The 27,080-nt window shown below is 44.4% G+C and overlaps 1 protein-coding gene across 2 annotated transcripts in view; it reads left to right on the top strand.

Annotated features, from left to right (window-relative positions):
- AGMO (alkylglycerol monooxygenase) overlaps positions 1-27,080 on the top strand; it is a 292,271-nt gene that overhangs the window by 194,950 nt on the left and 70,241 nt on the right. For both annotated transcript variants that reach the window (XM_068235102.1, XM_068235103.1), the window contains exons 9-12: positions 7,164-7,298; positions 12,026-12,142; positions 20,815-20,897; positions 25,923-26,028. In XM_068235102.1, coding sequence (XP_068091203.1) covers positions 7,164-7,298; positions 12,026-12,142; positions 20,815-20,897; positions 25,923-26,028 — 441 coding nt within the window. The remainder of the gene's footprint in view (positions 1-7,163; positions 7,299-12,025; positions 12,143-20,814; positions 20,898-25,922; positions 26,029-27,080) is intronic.

The raw sequence follows: 27,080 nt of genomic DNA, 5'->3' as shown, positions 1-27,080 counted from the left end.
ACATTAACTTGGGATGCTGGCCTGAGCCAGACCTCCTCCTCCACATCAGGCCCCATCATCTCCTCAATGGCAGCCCTCATTAATCGCTCTGGCGACGGACTGATGGACACAACGTTCTCCTCCGGGGAGGGCTGCTGCTGACCACTGGCTGCTGGGGTGGATGTTATAGCTTGCGTGGGGCGTTGGCTGTTGCTGTTGTTGGGAGTGCTGCTCACAGCGGAGGTCTCTGGGGAACTCATGTTGAGCTCATATAGTGGTTGACGGTGAGTGGAGTATTACTGATCCCAGCAATATACACACTGACTGGCAGAGTACGCAATGCTATATAGTGTGGCTGAGCGGTGTACACAGAGTGGCAGTAAACACAATGCTATATAGTCTGGCTGAGCGAGCGGTGTACTACTGTTCCCAGCAGAATCAGAGTGGCAGTAAACAATGGTATATAGTCTGGCTGAGCGGTGTACACACAATGCTATATAGTCTGCTATATAGTGTCAGTAAACAATGGTATATAGTCTGGCTGAGCGAGCGGTGTACTACTGTTCCCAGCAGAATCAGAGTGGCAGTAAACAATGGTATATAGTCTGGCTGAGCGGTGTACACAGAGTGTCAGTAAACAATGGTATATAGTCTGGCTGAGCGAGCGGTGTACTACTGTTCCCAGCAGAATCAGAGTGGCAGTAAACAATGGTATATAGTCTGGCTGAGCGGTGTACACAGAGTGTCAGTAAACAATGGTATATAGTCTGGCTGAGCGGTGTACACACAATGCTATATAGTCTGCTATATAGTGTCAGTAAACAATGGTATATAGTCTGGCTGAGCGAGCGGTGTACTACTGTTCCCAGCAGAATCAGAGTGGCAGTAAACAATGGTATATAGTCTGGCTGAGCGGTGTACACAGAGTGTCAGTAAACAATGGTATATAGTCTGGCTGAGCGAGCGGTGTACTACTGTTCCCAGCAGAATCAGAGTGGCAGTAAACAATGGTATATAGTCTGGCTGAGCGGTGTACACAGAGTGTCAGTAAACAATGGTATATTGTCTGGCTGAGCGGTGTACACACAATGCTATATAGTCTGCTATATAGTGTCAGTAAACAATGGTATATAGTCTGGCTGAGCGAGCGGTGTACTACTGTTCCCAGCAGAATCAGAGTGGCAGTAAACAATGGTATATAGTCTGGCTGAGCGGTGTACACAGAGTTTCAGTAAACAATGGTATATAGTCTGGCTGAGCGGTGTACACAGAGTGTCAGTAAACAATGGTATATAGTCTGGCTGAGCGGTGTACACAGAGTGGCAGTAAACACAATGCTATATAGTCTGGCTGAGCGAGCGGTGTACTACTGTTCCCAGCAGAATCAGAGTGGCAGTAAACAATGGTATATAGTCTGGCTGAGCGGTGTACACAGAGTGTCAGTAAACAATGGTATATAGTCTGGCTGAGCGGTGTACACAGAGTGTCAGTAAACAATGGTATATAGTCTGGCTGAGCGGTGTACACAGAGTGGCAGTAAACACAATGCTATATACTCTGGCTGAGCGAGCGGTGTACTACTGTTCCCAGCAGACACAGAACAGTGAACAGAATGCTATATAGTGTGGCTGAGCGAGCAGTGTACCACTATTCCCAGCAGACACAGAACAGTGAACAGAATGCTATATAGTGTGGCTGAGCGGGCGGTGTACCACTATTCCCAGCAGACACAGAACAGTGAACAGAATGCTATATAGTGTGGATGAGCGAGCGGTGTACCACTATTCCCAGCAGACACAGAACAGTAAACAGAATGCTATATAGTGTGGCTGAGCGAGCGGTGTACCACTATTCCCAGCAGACACAGAACAGTGAACAGAATGCTATATAGTGTGGCTGAGCGAGCGGTGTACCACTATTCCCAGCAGACACAGAACAGTGCACAGAATGCTATATAGTGTGGCTGAGCGAGCGGTGTACCACTATTCCCAGCAGACACAGAACAGTAAACAGAATGCTATATAGTGTGGCTGAGCGAGCGGTGTACCACTATTCCCAGCAGACACAGAACAGTAAACAGAATGCTATATAGTGTGGCTGAGCGAGCGGTGTACCACTATTCCAAGCAGACACAGAACAGTGAACAGAATGCTATATAGTGTGGCTGAGCGAGCGGTGTACCACTATTCCCAGCAGACACAGAGTGGCAGTAAACAGAATGCTATATAGTGTGGCTGAGCGAGGTACACAGAGTGGCAGTAAACAGAATGCTATATAGTGTGGCTGAGCAAGCGGTGTACTACTATTCCCAGCAGACACAGAGTGGCAGTAAACAGAATGCTATATAGTGTGGCTGAGCGAGGTACACAGAGTGGCAGTAAACAGAATGCTATATAGTGTGGCTGAGCAAGCGGTGTACTACTGTTCCCAGCAGTGACACAATGACAGGGGGGACCCTGGCTAGCGTGGCTGGAGCGCGAACTACCCTGCCTGCCTACCCAAAGCTAAACCCACAGACAAATGGCGGAGATATGACGTGGTTCGGGTATTTATTTACCCGAACCACGTGACCGTTCGGCCAATCAGAGCGCGTTCGGGTCCGAACCACGTGACCCGTTCGGCCAATCACAGCGCTAGCCCAACGTTCGGGGAACGTTCGGCCATGCGCTCTTAGTTCGGCCATATGGCCGAACGGTTTGGCCGAGCACCGTCAGGTGTTCGGCCGAACTCGAACATCACCCGAACAGGGTGATGTTCTGCAGAACCCGAACAGTGGCGAACACTGTTCGCCCAACACTAGTCACAGGCAGGTCTGGAGACTAACACAAATAATAATACAATTCCCTAGTCTTGGGTGCGAGGTCCGTGGTCTCAGCACCCTGGAACTAGTCTGGAGTATAACACAAATGATAATACAAATTCCCTAGTCTGGGTGTGAGGTCCTTGGTCTCTACACCCTGGAACTAGTCTGAATAATAATACAATGGTGAACAAAAGTAATCTGGCTCAGTGTAAATTCCCAGGTCCACCTGGTTCAAACACACTGTAGGATCTGACTATGGTCTGAATGCTTCCACGTAAGTGTTCACAATGGCAGACAACTAGCAACTGGCAAGCAAGCTATATATATAGTTGCTAGACTCTGCCGCCCCGCCCGAGCCACTCAGCCAATTAGGAGTCCACTCAGTCCAGCAGGAATCAGCTGATCGTCCTGATCAGCTGATCCCTTTCCTGCTGGCATAAAGGTCCTGACTTCTGGCTCGCGTGCGTAGTTCTCCATCCAGGTGCACTAACAGACCCAGCCACACCAGACGCACGCTGCTGCATGCAAACCACCGCGTTGGACGCGGAAACAGCCGTCTTGCTGCCAGTACATGCAGCGGTTTTTCCGCGATCTATCATATTATCAGACGCATGCTGCAGCGTACAAACCGCCGCGCTGGAGGCGGAGCCAGCCGCCTTGCTATCAGTACACGCAGCGGCTTTTCCGCATTTTCTCACACTTGGTTATTGAGTAATTGTGTGTTAGGGTTAGAAATAGTAGGCGGAGCCAACACCAGCCAAAAACATACCTGAACAATGTTAGGAAATAAGTGGGTGGAGAAAAATACAAATTTTATTGCGCTAATGTAAACTGCAGTCATTCTTACACTGTAATGTCAGGGTTCTCAAACTTTGCACAGTTGGTCACTGGGTGACTGGGATTAATATTCAGAAAAAGTGGGTGGAACCTATAAAAGCCAATCAAAATCCACCTATTGATTTTTAAGGGGAATATTTAATTGCTGCCATTCTTGAACTGTTAATCACCTGTACCTGGTACAGTTGGCCATTGGGTGATTGGGGTTCAAATTCAGAAAAGGGGTGGAGCCACATCCAATCAGATTAATTTTATTTCATTGCAAATTATTGATGCCAAAGACCGCAAAGCGCACATACTTGGTCATTTAGTAATTGTGTGTTAGGGTCAGGAAAAGTGGGCAGAGCTAACACTAGCCAAATACATACCCGGGCAATGCCGGGCGTCCAGCTAGTGTATAATAATGTTCCAATGCCCCTGCTCAGTGTATACAGCATGTCAGCCAATCCTGATGATCCATTACGGCCTCACTATGTGCGGAGCACTTACTTATGTATAATAATGTTCCAATGCCCCCGCTCAGTGTATACAGCACATCGGCCAATCCTGATGATCCATTACAGCCCCACTATGTGCGGAGCCCTTACTTATGTATAATAATGATCCAATGCCCCCGCTCAGTGTATACAGCATGTCAGCCAATCCTGATGATCCATTACGGCCTCACTATGTGCGGAGCCCTTACTTATGTATAATAATGTACCAATGCCCCCGCTCAGTGTATACAGCACGTCGGCCAATCCTGATCATCCATTACAGCCTCCCTATGTGCGGAGCCCTTACTTATGTATAATAATGTACCAATGCCCCCGCTCAGTGTATACAGCACGTCGGCCAATCCTGATCATCCATTACGGCCTCACTATGTGCGGAGCCCTTACTTATGTATAATAATGTTCCAATGCCCCCGCTCAGTGTATACAGCACGTCGGCCAATCCTGATGATCCATTACAGCCTCACTATGTGCGGAGCCCTTACTTATGTATAATAATGTTCCAATGCCCCCGCTCAGTGTATACAGCACGTCGGCCAATCCTGATGATCCATTACAGCCTCACTATGTGCGGAGCCCTTACTTATGTATAATAATGTACCAATGCCCCCGCTCAGTGTATACAGCACGTCGGCCAATCCTGATGATCCATTACAGCCTCACTATGTGCGGAGCCCTTACTTATGTATAATAATGTACCAATGCCCCCGCTCAGTGTATACAGCACGTCGGCCAACCCCGATGATCCATTACGGCCTCTCAGATGAGATTAAGTTGGTGTCTATTCATCACCTTCGCTGATGATTGCAGATCTGCTTGAAATACAAACTCATTGCCTTGTAAATTGGCTCATTTAGTTTGGGGAATGTGATAAATTACACCTCATTCTCGCTTTCTGCTCCATATGGAGGATGTTTATAAACAGTGCCAGAGCCACAAAACGCTGCTAGAGGTTTCCCTATTCTATTCCCTGAAATAAGGGCCTGTTATTGAAGAGTTTCCTTAAGTGAGGCCTCCGCCCATAAACTATTCAGTGCAGAAGCACAAGGAGCAGTAGTGAGGTGCACATTAATTCAGCCCACAGGCGTTTTCACCTCTAGGACAGAAAAAGCAATTTTCCCCTGTCAGCGCTCCTTCTATTCATTCGCCAATCACTTTATCACTACTCATCACACGTCTATAGCTTGTTTTTTTCACCACCAATTAGGCTTTCTTTAGGTGGTACATTTTTCTAAGAATTATTTTATTCTAAATGCATTTTAATCAGAATGATAAGAATATCACTATCTCTCAGTTTTCGGCCATTATAGTTTTAAAAAACGTTCTACTGTGCATAAAACCCACACATTTTATTTGCCCATTTGCCCCGATTATTGCAATGTGTAAAATATTTCCTTAGTACAATGTATGGCGCCAATATTTTATTTGGAAATAAAGGTACATTTTTTCAGTTTTGCGTCCATCACTAATTGCAAGTCTATACAGGCACAGGATAATAGCAATATACCTTCACAACATACATATATTAAAAAGTTTAGTCCCTAAGGTAACTATTTTATGTATTTTTTTAAAAACTGTAATTTTTTTTAAACGTGTTTGTTTGTTTGTTTGTTTTTTTAGTTACTGGTTAGAGTGGGGGGGGTCAAACAGTTTTTATTCAATGTGTACTGTGTTTTTTTATTTTTTTTATTTCTACTTTAATTTTACTTTTTGGCCAGTGGCGTAGCTAAAAAGCTGTGTGCCCTAGTGCAAGTTTTACAATGGGGCCCCCCAAACACTATACACAACAATTGATACGGTGCACCAAAACCAATCAAGCACAACCACAGTGTCAGAGGTGCAAGAAGGGAATGGGTAGTGTGTTAATGATAACTATTATTTAAAGCATCTATAGAAGGGCATATTACCAACACAGGACCAATAGAGAGTCAATACTGTGGTTGAGGGTGGGCCTCGATGTGGTCACAACCTCTGCAACCCCTATTGCTACACCACTGTTTTTGCCCACTAGGTGACGCTTAGCACTCTACTGGAAGTTACCAGAAAGTGCTCTATTTTTTTTTACGTTTTCTGACGTCCGTTTTCATGAATCAAGATGCCTCCTGATTTCATTCATAGGGGATTGTTTGCCTCGGGGAACACCCGTTCCTCTTCCCCAATCGATCCCCTGTAATAGCGTCGGGGAGTTGCCTGCACGCGTCAATGAGCGCACAACCCCCGCAACAGCGCTGGTTGAATATATTCGTCCAGATTGCCTTTGAGTGGTGATTTTTGGACACATACTGTATATTTGTCCAGATTGGCAAAAGTGGCTAAAGAGGCCCTATAGTGACATACTGTATAATAAAATGTAATACATTACTCAGGATACACATTTTCACAGTAATTTTCCTGTAATCTATATATTGCTGTATATGGCACCGCCCTCTCAGCGATGCTGATCCTAGGCTTATTGGGACACAGTGGAGGCTGCCTGCAGCTTACACTGAACACTATTGTGATGCTCTTCAGGGACTGGCAATGTGGATGCTTCTTGGCCTAGGACTCCATACTTCCTGCTGCTGCATACAGGGGGGCTGGGGCTTTGTTTGGGGGTGGGGCATAATCCAGGGGCATGGCTCCCCCCGAGACTGATTGCACTCCAGGCAATAGCCTGGAATGACTTTGGTTAAACACAGCCCTCGGATCCTGGGTATTTCGGGATTCAAGAGGTCACTCTCCCAATTAACTCTTGTGGTTTTTATAAAACACATAAACTATCAACACGTCTCCCAACGGAGGTGTTGAGGCACCCCAAAAATGTGTAAAATGATTAGAAAACCGTTTGAAAGAGAGAGGTATTGTTGGCTTACCCCTCTTGAAGATACACACGAGCCGTGTGAATGTTAGTATCAGTTTTATTGCACATAATAGGACAACACATTTCACAGGGCCTATCCTACTTCTTCAGGTGTATAAGCCGCTGTTGATTAAACAATTCTAATGGGGGTCAGTATTTTATGCTCTCCTGTAGAAGATCTGACCGTGTTCTGTCTCTGTTGATTTTTCAGCTGCAGCACCTGATCCATATTTGGAAGACATTCTGGAGCACTTCGGGATTCTGGAACAAAATGTCCGTCATATTTAAAGGGCCGGGATGGGGACCCGGAAAGCCACGTTTGGGCCTTCCTGAGGAACTTCCAGAGGTAAACATGTAAATCCAGCTGGAACGACAGATGGGAGCAGATGCGGGGTTGAGGGAGTCCAGAGACAATGCTTTTCCAGGGGATTCGATGACAGATTTGTTTCTGACCCAAATGGCTGAGCGGTGAGAGCCGCGGGAATTATACCAACTTCACAACTCCGGGCAAAGTCTAGAGGTTCCAAGACGCCACCACGAAAAAGAAAAAAGTTTGGCGAGCTGCTGAGTAGACAAAGTGCTGTAAGAAGTTCTAAGATGCCGACAAAATATGAGAAAATTAGAAGTAGTGCTTTTTATAGTGTCCCCCAGTGGCGACCCCCAAGCCCCCCCCCCCCTGGGTTTCCTCCAGATATCTTGTACTGTGTACACAGTGGCGTAGCAATAGGGGTTTCAGAGGTTGCGACCACATCGGGTCCTTAAACCAGAGGGGCCCTTTCTAAACTACAGTATTAGCTCTCTATTGGTCCTGTGCTCATAATAATCACTTCTATAGATACTTTGAATAGTGGTAATCAGTAACAAGCTGCTCCCCATCCCCTTCTTGTACCTCTGACACTGTAGTTGCCATTGGCAGGGATTGCTATGTATAGAGTGCTTGGGGGGTAATCAGTAACAAGCTGTTCCCCATCCCCTTCTTGCTCCTCTGACACTGTAGTTGCCATTGGCAGGGATTGCTATGTATAGAGTGCTTGGGGGTAATCAGTAACAAGCTGTTCCCCATCCCTTTCTTGCACCTCTGACACTGTAGTTGCCATTGGCAGGGATTGCTATGTATAGAGTGCTTGGGGGTAATCAGTAACAAGCTGCTCCCCATCCCCTTCTTGCACCTCTGACACTGTAGTTGCCATTGGCAGGGATTGCTATGTATAGAGTGCTTGGGGGTAATCAGTAACAAGCTGCTCCCCATCCCCTTCTTGCACCTCTGACACTGTAGTTGCCATTGGCAGGGATTGCTATGTATAGAGTGCTTGGGGGTAATCAGTAACAAGCTGTTCCCCATCCCCTTCTTGCACCTCTGACACTGTAGTTGCCATTGGCAGGGATTGCTATGTATAAAGTGCTTGGGGGTAATCAGTAACAAGCTGTTCCCCATCCCCTTCTTGCACCTCTGACACTGTAGTTGCCATTGGCAGGGATTGCTATGTATAGAGTGCTTGGGGGTAATCAGTAACAAGCTGTTCCCCATCCCCTTCTTGCACCTCTGACACTGTAGTTGCCATTGGCAGGGATTGCTATGTATAGAGTGCTTGGGGGTAATCAGTAACAAGCTGTTCCCCATCCCCTTCTTGCACCTCTGACACTGTAGTTGCCATTGGCAGGGATTGCTATGTATAGAGTGCTTGGGGGTAATCATTAACAAGCTGTTCCCCATCCCCGTCTTGCACCTCTGACACTGTAGTTGCCATTGGCAGGGATTGCTATGTATAGAATGCTTGGGGGTAATCAGTAACAAGCTGTTCCCCATCCCCTTCTTGCTCCTCTGACACTGTAGTTGCCATTGGCAGGGATTGCTATGTATAGAATGCTTGGGGGTAATCAGTAACAAGCTGTTCCCCATCCCCTTCTTGCATCTCTGACACTGTAGTTGCCATTGGCAGGGATTGCTATGTATAGAGTGCTTGGGGGTAATCAGTAACAAGCTGCTCCCCATCCCCTTCTTGCTCCTCTGACACTGTAGTTGCCATTGGCAGGGATTGCTATGTATAGAATGCTTGGGGGTAATCAGTAACAAGCTGCTCCCCATCCCCTTCTTGCTCCTCTGACACTGTAGTTGCCATTGGCAGGGATTGCTATGTATAGAGTGCTTGGGGGTAATCAGTAACAAGCTGCTCCCCATCCCCTTCTTGCTCCTCTGACACTGTAGTTGCCATTGGCAGGGATTGCTATGTATAGAATGCTTGGGGGTAATCAGTAACAAGCTGTTCCCCATCCCCTTCTTGCACCTCTGACACTGTAGTTGCCATTGGCAGGGATTGCTATGTATAGAATGCTTGGGGGTAATCAGTAACAAGCTGCTCCCCATCCCCTTCTTGCTCCTCTGACACTGTAGTTGCCATTGGCAGGGATTGCTATGTATAGAGTGCTTGGGGGTAATCAGTAACAAGCTGCTCCCCATCCCCTTCTTGCACCGCTGACACTGTAGTTGCCATTGGCAGGGATTGCTATGTATAGAGTGCTTGGGGGTAATCAGTAACAAGCTGCTCCCCATCCCCTTCTTGCACCGCTGACACTGTAGTTGCCATTGGCAGGGATTGCTATGTATAGAGTGCTTGGGGGTAATCATTAACAAGCTGCTCCCCATCCCTTTCTTGCACCTCTGACACTGTAGTTGCCATTGGCAGGTTTTGGTGCGCCGTATCAATTGTTATGTATAGAGTGCTTGGGGGGCCCCATTGTAAAACTTACATTGGGGCCCACAGCTCCTACGCCACTGACTGTAGAAGACTAGCTGCTGGGGATACAGACATGCTCACCTATACTGCAAGACTGCTTTGCATTCTGTGACTGGTCCAATGCCTCCGAGTTCAGTGATTAGGCTAAAATTACCGAATTGCGGTAAATGGGATTGCCGTAGAATTCAGATTTCTGTTTGCAAAGATTTCAGTCCCACAGAATCTGAATAAGCATCCCTATATAAGCATCCCTGATAAGCATCCCTACTCATATCTTAATCGATTTTCTCAAAAACTACGAGGTCTTTTTGAAAGACCCAACCCTGTTTCCATCGATCTCCTTATTGTACCTAACATACATTGGGTGGTTCTAGCATGTATGGGGGCTTTTACGATTAACCCTAAAGTTGGCGGTATTGACTTTAATGTATTCGCAAGAACTTTAACACGAAATTTACAGAATGATTTTATTTTCAACAGAATGCTTTGCGATAACGTCAGGGGGGTGCTTGCTCCCTCCTCCCTAATCTGTACCCCACAAAGACAGTCCAGATTGCAGCTTCAGTTTGTCTTGAGAATTCATAGCACTGAAAATGACTGGAAGCTTTTTTTCCAAGCAGTGCAGAAAGCCAGAAAGCCGTGTATTAAAAAATGGAGAAGAAGGAGAGCCCAGCAGAGTGTGTTGTGTAGTCCATACAGATTGCTGCATACTTGTTCTCAGGCACAGCATTCGACCTGAGGAAGCGGTTTTCACCGCGAAACGCGTTGTCAGTTAAGTGCCTAAATAAAGTCTCTTACTTTTTATACTATTGGATGCATTACTGTCTCAAGGTAGGACCTTTAATTTTCTACCTTTGAGACTATCGCTTTGCAGTGTTTGCTAAACACTGAAACTCTGCAAACGTATTCGGCGCCTCCTCAACCCTCCCACCAGAGTGTAGTATTTGTGTGCAGGGATGGTTGTAGTCAACTTCGCTACCCTGGAACGACGCGTAGTTTTGCGCAATTACGGTTCGACAAACTACGGCTTTGAAATCAAATATTAGCTTCGTATGCATTTCGTAGACTACGTGTTAAAATACGCAATTACGCGTAGTGTGAAGTATAGTGTATGCGGATACTTATGCCCGCATGCAGAAAATTTTACGCAGTCGTTCCTCTTTTAAGGGCCTATACCAGGAACTCTTCTATGCGTACATTCCCCTTTCCAACGCGTAAATTTGCAAGTATACAATCGCACGCGTAAAATTAGACGCGAGTAACGCATTCGTAGTTCACTACGCAATACACATGTTAACCAACGCATAGTGGCCGTAAGCTACGCGTAGCGGTACTTCGCTACGCGTAAATTCATTAGCGCAGTTTTGAAACTTTACCTACGAACTACGATGCGCAGATGCGAACTACGATGTGTAAACTCGCACTGGCGTAGTTTCTGCTCATCCCTGTTTGTGTGGTTCACAAAGGATATTATAATGCTGATAAGAAATATACTCACAAACATAGGTTATCACACACAGGCAACCACTATCAAGACAGGTTGGGAGAATTAGAACCTGACTACACTCTGGTTTAAGAAGTCGCTCTCTGTAGATAGAAGAAAGGGGAGACACCCCTCAGCCAAGGGTGGACTAGACTATATGCAGATATATAGAGGCGCCAAAAAAGGATAAAAGCGTCTATACACCGTTTAAAAAGGGGGAAGCTATGGTGGACTTATATCCCTTGTAGACCAACAGACAGAAAACGGTTATTTTAATTCAAAAATAACATTTATTAGAAGCTCCACAGTGCAACGCGTTTCGCAGGTAACAATCCCGCTTCATCAGAAAAATAATGGAGAACACAAATGTGAGTCTGTACCTCAGCCAAGCGCCTCTGCTATGTCTGTAACATTTTGCAGTTAAAGTGAGCCTGAACCCAGAACTTCCTCTCTGCTCTAAGAAATAAGCAACAACATAATGACCTTTAAACAAAAACATTTCTTTTGTTACAGCTGATACAAATCCTGCAATAAATCTGTAGTGCATCTACTTCCTGCTTGAATGGAAGCTGACATATTGTTAACATCCTGTTTTTTCATTTGAGCTTATCTGCAGTGGCAGTCAGCTAGCACAGCTGGGAGATCAAATTATAGCTTGCGATTAGTCACAAATGAGGGGGAATTAGACAGGCTAAACACTAAATACATTCAGGGCGCATTTCTCTATGTTTACCTTCTGTCCTATGCAAGAGTTCAGGTCCACTTTAAAGTAAAGGTCAACACACTACAGAGGTCATCATTTCTGCGTGGATACAAGTCAGTTATTGTTATTTATTGTAATTATTATTGTTTCAGGTTACTGGGGACGAGAAGCCGTATGACCCAGGACTGTCCATCCCTTTACAGATCTATGGAGTCGTACACTTTATCCTCCTGCTTGCTGTATATGAGCACATGTTCAAAGCTAAGGGTGTAAGTAATGCGTTTATGGGCGTTGTCCATACATCAGAAATGTTTCTATTTCTTATGGTTGCATCATGTGAGTAGTGCTGACTGGTTAAGACCCAGGACTCAGTCACCCCCACAGCAGTTTCTAGGCTAAATTACACCCAGGGCAAGGGTGTATAAATTGCGCATCTCCCTCCCATCCCCGTGGACTCGCGATTCGCGAACCCTTACTCTTTAGGGACAGTCACACAGCCACAGGTCACAAGTAGATCTGCCTACTTACTAGTGACCAGCCGCTCATCCAGGAGGAAGCAGGGACCGGCAGAACACACAGGCGAAGAGAGCCCCGGCAAGCCGACTCCTCCATGGGCGCAGCACACTGACAGCCTGCAGTACCGCTACAGGACACCAGGTGTCATCACACAGTGGTGACGTGATGACTTGACGTCTGACGCAGGCAGCCCAGGAGGAGTCAAGGAAGGTGATTGCGCTGGTAATCTTCTTTCTTCTTCCATTTGGCTGCACCGCGCGTCACCAGCTCCCTAGCGGTAATGTCCTTCTGCCTGCGGCTCCCTTCTACTTGCTGGTATGCGCCCAGGGCGATTGCCCTGCCTGCTCTGTATAAGAAACGGTCCTCCCCACAACCAAATAAAAACACTGCTCAGGCGGATTCTTTAGGCCGCCCGTAGCAGCCCGTTTATCAATAAAATAAATTAAGAATTACCTGGGGAAGGTTTCAGTGTAGTTACGCCCCTATATAGTAATATGCATGCATACATATAAGATGTACATCTCTTTTCTCCCAAATTAAAATGCACCTGACACAATTTTAGACTAGTCCATCTTCTCATGGGGGATTCTCTGGGTTTTATTTACTTTCAGAAGGTCTTGCTGAACACAGTTTTTCAGTCGAACTGACAAATAGTGTGCAAGCAAGCAAACAGGCTGGCATCTCACTATACATACCGTACATACTCGCCTATAAGTCAAATTTTTTTAACACAAAAAATGTGCTGAAAAGTCACCCCTTTGGTTTATATGCGAGTCACCCCAGTCAGTGCATGTACAGGGCCGGATTTGTACTCTTTACCACCCAAGGCCACTATCAGCAGCTGCTCCCCTTCGTTATAGGTAACGAGATGACCCCTCCCCCCTTTCCCTCCAGTATAGGTAGCCTGATGACCTCCCAGTATAGGTAGTCAGATGACCCCTCCCCCCTTCAGTATAGGTAGCCAGATGACTCCCTTAAGCCCTCCTTTTTCCACCCCCCTTTCAGTATAGTTAGCCAGCTCACCTTCACACCGCAGCAGCCATCAGTGTCACTCATTTCTCCGCTCTTCTCCAGTGCAGAAGCTTCCTCTTCCTTTCTGTCTCAAATGCTGCCCAAGTCCATAGCCGCCAGCCACAATGCAAACGTGCACAGAGAGCGAGGTGGCTGCAGCAGAATACAGAAGTCTGGCACTTGCCTGATCTCCCTGCATTGCAGCATTTGCAAGCTTCCAAATGCTGTACCAGTTTAGCCTGCTGCTTTGGTGCCCTTACTCCTGTGGTGCCCTAGGCCATGGCCTAGGCGGCCTTGGCCTAAATCCGGCCCTGTGCATGTGACGCTGCAGCCTCTTATAGCCACCAATGCCAGGAAGCATAGGCCTGTCATCCTATTGCACTCCGCTGTCCACGTTGCCAAGGAGGGGTGGCACTGACACGTTGGGGGGGCGGGCGCACAGACACCATGAAAGGGGGGGGGGGTGATTGGAAGGAACCAGCAGGGAACACAGCATGTGACACCAGGATCACTGCACTATCCATATCGCTCCGTACCATGTACAGTAGCCTGGGGAGGGTGTGGCCACTACTTTACATTCTGTTTTTATACAATTTAGGGAGATGGGGGGGCTAGTACTGGGTGCACATCTGGCTATAGGGAGGTGGGCCACCTAGTACTGGGTGCACATCTGAGCGCAGCAAGGTGGGCTGCCTGGTACTGGGTGCACAACTGGTTATTTATACTGGTGAGGGGGATGCCTCACGCTGTGAAGCGGCTGTATTGGTGAGGCTTATACATGAGTCAATAACTTTTTCCTGATTTCTGAACAAAAAGTGGGTATTTTGGCTTATACACAGGTCGGTTTATATACATATATACAGAACTTTCCAGGGAGTGCTTTTGTAAAGAATAAAGGGAATTCTTAGAATCCCTCATGAGAAGATGGACTAGTCCAAAGGCTGTTAAAGCTGCCAAACTGTTACTTCCTGCTGTAATGGACAGCAACATCTGAGAAAAGTAATTTATGGTGCATTTTCTTCTTGGAGAAACATACTTCATCTGTACAAATGTATTTTACGTTTGTTACTATAGTGGTCCTTTAATTATCAAGCTTTCTGCACTGATAAAACATTAAATCCCTGTTTGGGACTTGGGAAACATTTATGCACGGAGTCAAGCTGCAAAACAAACGAGTAGAAACATTGGTTTATTAACTACTTACTGCCAGCGTGCAGTATATCTACGCCATGGGAAACTCCTTCTGAAGTCCCAAAGACATACGTACTCATCTCCCACCGCGATCGTTGCTGTGCGCTCTCCCGCTGCCACCCATTAGTACACAGATCAGTGAATGGGAACACAGTTCCCTTCACCGGTCTGAGTGCCTGTGACCAATGATCACCGGAATCAATGAGATACCGGTGGTCATTGATAAAAGTGAAAGTTAAAGTGAAAGTACATGTTCAGTACACAGGAGGAATAAACTGGGGGGAGGGGAACATCTAGTGGCCAAATAATAAATTACAGCCTAACACAATCAATTCAATTAAAAAATACATACTTTACCTTTATTTACTTTACCCTACTCTCCCCACGTTACCAAAATAAAACAAAAACATTTGTGTGTGTGCGTATATATATATATATAAGGACTCAACTTTTTAACATGTATGTCATGAGGGTACATTACTGTTTTTTTTTGCAAGTAAGGGCTAGTAATAAGTAACGTGTGCAAAACTGAAAAAAAATACACCTTTATTTCCAAATAAAATATTGTCGCCATACATTGTACTAGGGAGGGACATCATTTAAACGTTGTTAACTGGGACAAACAGGCAAATAAAATGTGTGAGTTTTATTCACAGTAGCATGTTTTATTTTAAAACTATACAGTAATGGATGAAAACATTTTTTTTCTTATTATTCCCATTAAAATACATTAATATTAAAATAAGTGTTAACAAAATGTAGGACCAAAAAAAAAAAAACCTAATTGGTGGCAAAAAAAAAACCAAGATAGTAGATAAGTTTGGTGTAATAAGTAGTGATAAAGTTATTGGAGAATGAAAGCGGGACAAAAATCTCAGTTGTGAAGTGGTTAATTATGAAAATTTCCAACTTTTTTTTTTTTTTTTGCTTATTTTAATTTATTAAACTTCTCTTTATGTGGAAACAATAGGCTTTTTTCTTTTTTTACACATCTGCCCGGGGTTATTGGAAGAACAGACATATGAGCTCATTGTAGTGACTAATCTCTACTGTCTATTGTATTTTGTACTCCTGAAAGAATGAATGTTTCAGGATAAACATTTATTATGTCTGTAAGGGTCACACTTTGATTCAGAACTGGACAGTCCAAGTCTGGACATCACCCAAGATCTGTACTGTCTGCAGGAAGAAAGGATCTAGTATGGAATATGCTTGCATTTAGTCATAGATGGGGATAACTACAAAATCTAATTACAAAAGAAAAGAAGACTTTAGCTCACATCATTTACAGAGCACTGGCCCTATGATAGGGAGATGTTTACCAAAAACTATACTTACCTTGAATAAGCCCTCTTCTCTGCTTGATTTCTTCCATCGCTGTCACCTATGGAGTAGCTGTAGTGCGGGACACTGTCTATGAGCAGCCAGTGATCAAATTCACAATAGCAGCCAAAGGATTGCAATCCACAGTGGACAGTAATCAGGCCAGTATATATTTCTCGGCACTGTGTCTTTAAAGCATAACTGTTGTGCATAAGATCAAAAATCAATTCTTTATTTTTATCTGGTAAACAAGTAATAAGGATGCTAATCAGGCAATCCAAAAGTTAAAATCACTATTACTTTTTTTGTTGGTAAATGATCATTCCCCAGTTTACATGACTCTTGGTACACACAAAATTTGGTACACAAAAGGGAAGTTGCAGGGCATGCTGGGTTGTCCTTTTTTGCTTCTCTACTTCCCCTCAGATTTAACTAATGCAGCCGGATTGGCTGAGGCCTTTTTCCCTCCTGTTTTCCCCTCCGACACCTCTGTTCCTCTCTGATTGGCCAATATTTGTCATGCTTCTCAAGCTACAGAGTCACAATGACAATGCACTTTCTATTGTGTACAGCTGGGCGGGAGTGTCTGAAGACTGTCTATGTTTTCACTGGCCGCCCTAGTCCCAGAGAAAAGTGAGGAAATGACATCAGTATTGGCTTCAGTCAGAGGGCATTAAGATGGCAAATGCCTGAAATAGAATTCTCTTTATTTACTATATAAAATTCACTGAAATCAAAATGTGGACAGTGCAATACATGCGTTATGTACGTAGAGCAAGTATTTATCTACTTCTATATGTGAGGGGGGGGGGGGGGGTTGAGATAGTATTGCTGACAGCTCCTCTTTAAAGCCAATGGGTACCGGATTAAAAAAGAAAAAGTCAGATACTCACCTAAGGAAAGGGAAGGCTCGGTCCTAATGAGCCTTCCCTCTCCTCTCCCGGTGCCCTCAGTGCTGCGCTGGCTCCTCCGTTCGCGTCCGCCGCCGCAGGGACTTCTGAGGTCTTCGTGAGCACTCGGGCTTCCGAAGACGGGCCGCTCCATACTACGCACGCGTATCGGCCGCGTCATCGGGAGCCCGAGTGCTCCCGAAGGCTTCCGAAAGCTCCCGAAGGCATGCGGAAGTGGCAGTATTTGACCGAACTGGTCGAATACTGCCACGGGGGATCCTGCGCGGGACCGGGCACCGGGAGAGGAGGGGGAAGGCTCATTAGGACCGAGCCTTCCCTCTCCTTAGGTGAGTATCTGACTTTTTCTTTTTTAATCCGGTAAACATTCACTTTAAGGACTCAACCTGTGTGTAGCCTGCAGTCACCCAGTGCTTAACATTAGGGGAAAATGGCCGCCACCACAGGTATATAAAACTACAATCAGGCTAGTTGCGTCACACAGGGGGTATCATTTTTTAAATTGGGGCTCTATGGGTTGTGGTTAGTAATAGGCCTCAGGAAAGGAAAAACATAGGAGTCTAAGTGGTTGAGGTTAGTATTATCCGACAGAAATCTAATATATGGTGGGAGCCTGGGGGGGGGTGAAGATAAGCATTAGGCCTCAATAACAGAATAATATAGGGGGAGGGGAATGTAGGATTGGGCCCCAGGAATGGGATAATGTAGGGAGGGCGGCTTTGAAGCAGAACTTTCACTAGTGCCAACCTGAACATCTTTGTTTTTCTGCTCCTCTTTTCTTAAAGAGAACCCGAGGGAGGGTTCTCACAACGAAATCCCAATACAGAGGCTGGGTCTGCCTATAGAGCCCAGCCTCTGTTGCTAGTCAGATTCCCCCTAAATCCTCCCTGCGCTCAGCGAGACCCCATAAATGACAGTCGCGCTGCCGACACGCAGTGTGTTTACCTTTAGAATGTCAGTCTCCGCTCTCCCCCGCCTCCTGCATCGCTCCGGTCCCTCCCGCGTCCCTTCTCTCCCCGCTGATTGGAGGGAAGGGACGTGGGCGGGGACCGGAGCGATGCAGGAGGCGGGGGGGAGCGCCGAGACTGACGTTACAAAGGTAAACACAGCCGCAGAGCGCGGCTGTGATTTATGGGGTCTGGCTGGGAAGCAGGAAATTTGGGCGCATGAGGCAGGTGGACAAAAAGGGCGCCGCCATTCACTCCCATAATAAATATCGTTTAATGGGCGCCCAACGGGAAAAAAGGGCGCCGGAGAAAAATAACGTTTTAAAAGCGGCGCCCGGAGACTTTTAATGTTTTATAACTGCTTCTCATGATTACCCATTATTTAATGATTTATAATTTTTTAAACATTATTTTTAAATGAAAAACAGTACAATATTTTTTAAAACAGTACAATTTTTTTTTAAAACATTTTTAAACGAAAAACCGCACCATATTTTTTTTTAAAACGTTATTAATGCTTATCACTGGGGGGTCTTAGGTTTAGGCATCACAAGGAGGGTCTTAGGTTTAGGCACCACCAGGGGGGTCTTAGGTTTAGGCACCAACAGGGGGGTCTTAGGTTTAGGCACCAACAGGGGGGTCTTAGGTTTAGGCACCACCAGGGGGGTCTTAGGTTTAGGCACCAACAGGGGGGTCTTAGGTTTAGGCACCAACAGGGGGGTCTAGGGGTTAGGGATAGGTACAGGGAGGGTTCTGTGTGAGAGTAGGGTTAGGTATAGCTTTAGTAAAATTCTTATTAATGTTTTATAAAACGTTATTATAAATTTCACTTTTTAAACAGGGAAGATTAACGTTTTTAAAATTGCCGATTTCATACATATTATTTAATGATTTATAACTTTATAAAACATTATTTTGAAACGAAATATAGCACAAATTTTTTTTAAACGTTATTCATGATTATCGTTTAAAACCCTGCGCCCTTTTTTTCCGGCGCCCTTTTTTAACGTACGCGTCTGGCTGAGCACAGGGGGGGATTTAGGAGGGATCTGATTAGCAACAGAGGCTGGGCTCTATAGGCAAACCCAGCCTCTGTATGGGGATTTCATTGTGAGAACCCCGCCTCGCGTTCTCTTTAACAAATAAAATACCGTCCTTTCATTATTAGTTAGGAAGGGAACTCACTTGCAGGGTCATTTTTTTCCTGTGATTCCCAGGTCTCTATCGGCAGTGCATTGGCTTTTGCGATCATGTTTTCCGGATACTCATAGTCATTACACAATTTTTGGTTTGCAGTGGCATATACTGTACTGTACATACATATGCAGGAAAAACGTGGAAAATGGTTTAATTTTAAAATGTATGGAATGATCTGCAGAGATTGACGCGAGCAGAGGCAAAGCTACTGCACAGGACAGGAGCCCCGAATTTTGTTCCACAGATTTGGTGGTGATTAAAACATCATTCTGACGTGGGAATGCAGGGTTTCAGCTGTGGGCTTATTACTGAAGAGGACTGCCCTGTAGAAATTGCTATTTTTTTAGGCTTCAGGCTCTTTTTAAAGTGAATGGGAACCGCATTTAAAAAAATGAGACAGATACTTACTCAAGGAGAGGGAAGGCTCTGGGTCCTATAGAGTCTTCCGGCTCCTCTCCTGGTCCCCTTGTTCCAGTGCTGGCTAATTTAGTCAAATACTGCTTTACCCGGCCGAAGGAGGCTTCAGAAGTCTTCAGGGAGCCCGAGTGCTCCTGAAGAAGGGCGGCCCTGTACTGCACCTGCACAAGCACGCTCTCTTGCACGCTCACGCCTGTGCAGTATGGAGCCGCACGCCTTCAGGAGGACACGGCTCCCGAAGACTTCCAAATACCCTTTCGGCGGGGGATTGAAACGGGGGGGAGCCAGCACAAGATAGAGAGCACCGAGAGAGGAGGCGGAAGGCTCTATACGACCCAGAGCCTTCCCTCTCCTTAGGTAAGTATTTCCTTCATTTTTTTTAAATGCGGTTCCCATTCACTTTAAAAAGGAACTGTAACCAAGAATTCAACTTCATTCCAATCAGTAGCTGATACCACCTTTCTCACGAGAAATCTTTTCCTTTTCTTAAATAGATCATTGGGGAATGGGGGGGGGGGGTAGACGGGGTGTCTGTATTGCTGATATTGAGGTGAAACCACCCTCACAGTGTGATGTCATGATGACCATGGTCCTGACAGTTTTCTATCTGTTAACCTCGTTGCATTGTGGAAAATAACAGCTTTTTCCAACTGCTAAGCAAGTAGTATCTCCCTCTATGCATAGAACTCTCAGTAAGAAACATTCCGTACAGATCACCTGGCAGAACTAAAGATGTCATCACCAGTGATAAAACCTCAGAATGCAAATCAGGGAGAGGAAAGATTTTACAGCATATTGTAAACTATAAGTATTTTAATGCATTATGTTAAAATGAACCAGAGACGAAGCACCCGCATGTATTTTACCATATATATCAGTGGGATCCTTCGAGAAAACACCTACCATGCTTTCTGTTTCATTCTGCACTGCTCAGCTTGTTTCTTATCAGCCCTGATAAAATCCCCAACTGAGCATTCAGTCTGGCTTTGCTATAATGACTCAGCTATAATGATTCCTGAGCAAAGCCAGCAGGGGGCAGGCTTGGACTTGAAAAGACAAGAGAGAACACAGACTAAGCTATAAATATTCCTGAGCAAAGCCAGACTGAATGCTCAGTCGGGGATTTTATCAGGGCTGATTAGAAGCAAGCTGTGCAGTGCAGAATGAAACAGAAAGCAGGGTAGGTGTTTTCTCTAATGTTCCCACTGAGATATATGGTAAAATACATGAGGGTGCTTCGCCTCTGGTTCCCTTTAAGCACTTAACACGTGCATCATTTAAAAGAAAAATGCTTAACAAAGCTATAGTGTGTATTCTCTGTCAGACGCATACTCATGACTGTTGAAGAACAGAATGATTCAATGAGAGTTGAACCTTCTGAGAATTTCCGTAATAATCGATATGGTGTAAATGTTGCCGTTTTGTTCACAGATCTTATCGGTGATTACGATCCTGGTGCGGATCCTGTACATCCTCCTGATGCTGACGTCGCTGGGGTTCCTGATGGAAAACAGGTGAGTGATTCGCTTAAAGAGAATCTGTATTGTTAAAATCGCACAAAAGTAAACATACCAGTGCGTTAGGGGACATCTCCTATTACCCTCTGTCACAATTTCCCTGCTCCTCACCGCATTAAAAGTGGTTAAAAACAATTTTTAAAAGTTTGTTTATAAACAAACAAAATGGCCACCAAAACAGGAAGTAGGTTGATGTACAGTATGTCCACACATAGAAAATACATCCATACACAAGCAGGCTGTATACAGCTTTCCTTTTGAATCTCAAGAGATCATTTGTGTGTTTCTTTCCCCCTGCAGCTATCTTCCACTGAAGTGTCAGGCTGTTTCTTCCTGCAGAGTGCAGACAGCTGTGCCTGTATGTAATTCCTCAGTATGTGAAAGCCCAGCCAGCTCAGAGGAGGATTTATCCAGCTTGTAAAAGATAAGAGAGAAGAGAGAAGCTGCCCTAATCTAAATAATACACAGGCAGTGTGCAGAGAGGGGCCTGGAAGGGGGAGTTCATAGCAGAACCACAACACTGAAGAACTTGGCAGCCTTCCAGACACAGGCCTGACAAGTCTGACAAGAGAGAGATAAGTTGATTTATTACAGAGATGGTGATAGTAGAACGTGCTGCAGTAAGCCAGAACACATTAGAATAGCTTTTGGAACTTGAAGGATGATAAAAAACAGGATGTAATTTTTGTTACGGAGTCTCTTTAACACCTTCCGGCAGTTTTATTTCACACCATTGCTTTGATTACATCTTTTCCTCTCTCACTTTCTGGGTAATTAGCTCTTCTCCCAATTAACATAATAACCTCGTATGTTCTCGTAACGCCGCCCAGAAGTGATCGGCACGTCCTTTTGGGGAGAGATTAATTACATGGTGGAGTTTGCTAATGTGTAAGAATAGTAATAAGAGCAATTCACACTAATAACAAAACAGTTACGGTAATAATGATCACAATCTCTCTCCCCCGTACATTTCCTCAATAGTTTCCAGATACCAACCCAACCGCAATCTCAGATCTGCGCAGGACCTTCTTTATCCTCCTCTAGAATTACCTCCTCTTCTCACTCACATATACAAGACTTCTCATGTGCTTCTGCTCTCCTCTGGAATCCTCTGCCACAACACATCCGTCGCTCTGCAACCTTTGATATCTTTAAACACTCCCTTAAAACTCACTTCGGACGAGCATCACTCTACCTTAGGCAATTCCCCCTTTGACATCTGGCCAATTTGTACTCCTTACTAGATATGATTATCGTATCATACCGCACCTCTTCCCCCCCCTCTCCTTTAGATTACAAGCTTACAAGGGCGTATGTGATCCGTGGTATCGCTGGCGGCTCTGTTAGGTGCACAACTTTGTTCAAATTCAAAGTGATTAGCTTCTCACTGACCAGCTCTAGTAATAAGGCAAAATCAAACATTTTTTTTTAAAAAAAGGCTTAGCTGTGTCTTGAAGGGTTACTCCACCTCTGTACAAAAATATGCACAACTGAACACCATCACGGTACCCTTCAACTTTAAGGCTCATTTCCCTACAGCGCACTTTTACGTGCACTTATGGAAACGCAATCGCAGGGAAAGCAGACAGTGCATAGACTTCACTGTCTGCTCATTCCATTTATGTGCAGCGTTTCACCACTGAATTGCAGCGCATGGTTTGCTGCATTTCAGGGCGATTGAGTCCCACGATCCCATTCAGGGATCGGGATTGCAAGTGCCGTCTCCCGGGGAGTCATGTCACGGCTCTCTGTTGCAAATGGAAACGAGCTCCAATTTTACTGCTCAAACTTTCTGTGGAAATCTCCTGGAAGCCATGGCAACCTGATGCCACTAGCCAATGAGGCCCAGGATTCCAAATAATGGGGTTCATTCCCAAAGGCTACTTATTTTTCACCTTAACTGTAAGGAATCTTAATGCATGAGATAAACAAATAAGGAGAGATAATTCATGAGATAAATAGATGAGGAGAGCTAAACCATGAGTTGTGTCAGATAAGGAGAGCTAAAGGCGTACGTTAAAAAAGGGCGTCGGGAAAAAAGGGCGCAGGGTTTTAAACGATAAGCATGTATAACGTTTAAAAAAAAATTGTGGTATATTTCGTTTAAAAATAATGTTTTATAAAGTTATAAATCATTAAATAATGTGTATGAAATCGGCAATTGTAAAAACGTTAATCTTCCCTGTTTAAAAAGTGAAATGTATAATAACGTTTTTTATAAAAGATTAATAAGAATTTTACTAAAGCTATACCTAACCCTACTCTCACACAGAACCCTCCCTGTACCTTCCCCTAACCCCTAGACCCCCCAGTTGGTGCCTAAACCTAAGACCCCCCCTGGTGGTGCCTAAACCTAAGACCCCCCTGGTGGTGCCTAAACCTAAGACCCCCCTGGTGGTGCCTAAACCTTAGACCCCCCTGGTGGTGCCTAAACCTAAGACCGCGTACGTTAAAGAGGGGCGCTGGGAAAAAAGGGCCCGGTGTTTTAAACGATAAACATGGATAACTTTTAAAAATATAATGTACTATATTTCGTTTAAAAATAATGTTTTATAAGGTTATAAATCATTAAATAATGTGCATGAAATTGGCAATTGTGAAAACGTTAATCTTCCGTTTAAAAAGTGAAACGTATAATAACGTTTAAAAAAAAAATAGTAAGTAACCCTCCCTGTACCTACCCCTAACCCCTAGACCCCCGTGTTGGTGCCTAAACCTAAGACCCCCCTGTTGATGCCTAAACCTAAGACCCCCCTGTTGATGCCTAAACCTAAGACCCCCCTGGTGGTGCCTAAACCTAAGACCCCCCTGGTGTTGCCTAAACCTAAGACCCCCCTGTGATAAGCATTAATAACGTGTGAAAAAAAATATTGTGCTGTTTTTCGTTTAAAAATAATGTTTTAAAAAATATTGTACTGTTTTCCGTTTAAAAATAATGTTTAAAAAATGATAAATCATAAAATAATGTGTAATCATGAGAAGCAGTTATAAAACAGTAAAAGTCTCCGGGCGCCGCTTATAAAACGTTATTTTTCTCCGGCGCCCTTTTTTCCTGTCGGGCGCCCATTAAACGATATTTATTAACGGAGTGAATGGTGGCGCCCGATTTGTCCACTTTCCTCAGGCGCCCGAATTTACTGTTACCCCTAAGACCCCCCTGGTGGTGCCTAACCCTAAGACCCCCTTGGTGGTGCCTAACCCTAAGACCCCCCTGGTGGTGCCTAACCCTAAGACCCCCCTGGTGGTGCCTAACCCTAAGACCCCCTTAGTGGTGCCTAACCCTAAGACCCCCCTGGTGGTGCCTAAACCTAAGACCCCCCTGGTGGTGCCTAAACCTAAGACCCCCCTGGTGGTGCCTAAACCTAAGACCCCCCCTGGTGGTGCCTAACCCTAAGACCCCCCTGGTGGTGCCTAACCCTAAGACCCCCCTGGTGGTGCCTAAACCTAAGACCCCCCCTGGTGGTGCCTAACCCTAAGACCCATTAGTGGTGCCTAACCCTAAGACCCCCCTGGTGGTGCCTAAACCTAAGACCCCCCTGCTGGTGCCTAAACCTAAGACCCCCCTGGTGGTGCCTAAACCTAAGACCCCCCTGGTGGTGCCTAAACCTAAGACCCCCCCTGGTGGTGCCTAAACCTAAGACCCCCCTGGTGGTGCCTAAACCTAAGACCCTCCTGGTGGTGCCTAAACCTAAGACCCCCCTGTGATAAGCATTAAAAACGTTTGAAAAAAATATTGTGCTGTTTTTCATTTAAAAATAATGTTTTTAAAAATATTGTACTGTTTTTCGTTTAAAAATGTTTTACAAATTATAAATCATTAAATAATGTGTAATCATGAGAAGCAGTTATAAAACATTAAAAGTCTCCGGGCGCCCTTTTTTCCTGTTGGGTGCCGATTAAACAATATTTATTATGGGAGTGAATGGCGGCGCCCTTTTTGTCCACTTGCCTCAGGCGCCCAAATTTACTGTTTCCGAGCTAAACCATGAGTTATGTCAAATAAGGAGAGCTAATCCATGAGTTATGTCAAATAAGGAGAGTTCAGCTAATCCATGAGTTATATCAAATAAGCAGAGCTAAACCATGAGTTATGTCAAATAAGGAGAGCTAAACCATGAGTTATGTCAAATAAGGAGCGCTAAACCATGAGTTATGTCAAATAAGGAGAGCTAAACCATAAGTTATATCAAATAAGCAGAGCTAAACCGTGAGTTATGTAAAATAAGGAGAGCTAAACCATGAGTTATGTCAAATAGGCAGAGCTAAACCGTGAGTTATGTCAAATAAGGAGAGCTAAACCGTGAGTTATGTCAAATAAGGAGAGCTAAACCGTGAGTTATGTCAAATAAGGAGAGCTTATCCATTAATTATATCAAAGAAGCAGAGCTAAACCATGAGTTACTGTATGTCAAATAAGGAGAGCTAAACCATGAGTTATGTCAAATAAGGAGAGCTAATCCATGAGTTATATCAAATAAGAAGAGCTAAACCGTGAGTTATGTCAAATAATGAAAGCTAATCCATGAGTTATATCAAATAAGAAGAGCTAAACCATGAGTTATGTCAAATAAGGAGAGCTAATCCATGAGTTATATCAAATAAGAAGAGCTAATCCATGAGTTATATCAAATAAGAAGAGCTAATCCATGAGTTATATCAAATAAGAAGAGCTAATCCATGAGTTATATCAAATAAGGAGAGCTAAACCATGAGTTAAGTTAGATAAGGAGAGGTAAATCATGTTTTAAGTCATTTAAAGAGAGATAAATTGTGAGTTAATAAACACGGTGAGATCATTTAACAGAAAAGCTTTGTGAACCAGGCCCTATGGGAGCTGGACCAGGAATTTTAAGCATTGTGGAATCCTTTTCAAATCCAGTTATGCTGTTTTATTTCTCCTTTAGAAGTTAATCTTAATATTTCTGGGGCACGGTACCGCGCCCCTCCCCCCCCCCCAAAAAAAAAAATGTTTCTGAAAATACTGAATGCTTTGCTTTATTTAATTATTTCTTTATTTCTCAGACCTAAGGCGGCTATGCTGGAGACCTTCCGTTGCTCCGCCTTCCTGCTGCTCCAGAAATATGGCTTCCTGACAACCGACATCCCATCCCTGACAACCATCTGTGAGGTAAGTCATTTCATCTCTTCTTCATTTTTATTTGTTTTTTACGCAGGGGTAAATGTAGTATTTTTCCTTTTGCGGCTATTTTCTGAATTATAAAAGGAACAATCTTCCCCTGGGGATCCCTGTAGTTGTGCAAAGGGGCAGTTCTGCAACTTCTTGTCTGCAGTTCTCAGCATGAAGACTGCTGTTTTTCGGTAGGAGTTTATGTGCATGTAGTTGAGTCTAAGACACGCCCCTGATGATGTCATGTATATGATGTCATTTATACAGTACACCTTATTATGATTCATTTACTATGTTTGTGACTGGCGGTCTCATGAGGTGCTGTCCAGGAGGTGTTAGATTAGCCCCCCATGGGGTTATGTGCGCAGCCAAGGACCTTATTTATATTATTATTCACATAGTGCTGTCTAATCTGATGATTGTTGACTAGGGATGATCAACGAGGTGCAAATAATTTCTCACTGCATTTAAATGTCATGTAAATGTTATGCAGCTTGGACCAATACAAACTGACTGGAAGTTTTATGGCTGGTCCAATTTATTAAGCTGCATAATATGTACATGAAATCATCCCTATTCTCGACTATGCAGGCCGGTCTAATCTGACCACACTCAGCCTCATACTTCTGTTGAGTTACACCTGGCAAATAATGTTTGTTGTATACATAATTTCAATCTCTGATGAAGTAAGTTGTTGACCACGAAACGCAACTGGTCGGTTTCTTCGCTCCAACAGTTTTGCCAGGTCTGTTTTGTTGTTTTATTATTTATCTTATTATAACCAGAGATGACATGAATAATTCATCTATGTCTCATGTTTGTACTTCACCAAAGCAGGTAATTTGGGTGTCAGTGTTGCTTGCGAATTTTCACCAAAGTCACTTTTGTATTGAAAAACTTTTCACTAAAAATTGTTTGTATTTTCACAGTTTCCAGTTTTTCACAAAAATGTGCAAAATCTGTAGTTTTACCACAAAAATACAGAGAAATTCTTTTTTACATGGAAACACAATACTTTTACCGTGATTATTTTTCAGTGGAAACCGCTATTT

The sequence above is a fragment of the Hyperolius riggenbachi genome, chromosome 5, assembly GCF_040937935.1.
Source record: "Hyperolius riggenbachi isolate aHypRig1 chromosome 5, aHypRig1.pri, whole genome shotgun sequence".
Taxonomy (NCBI): domain Eukaryota; kingdom Metazoa; phylum Chordata; class Amphibia; order Anura; family Hyperoliidae; genus Hyperolius; species Hyperolius riggenbachi.
This window is presented reverse-complemented; position numbering and strand designations above follow the sequence as displayed.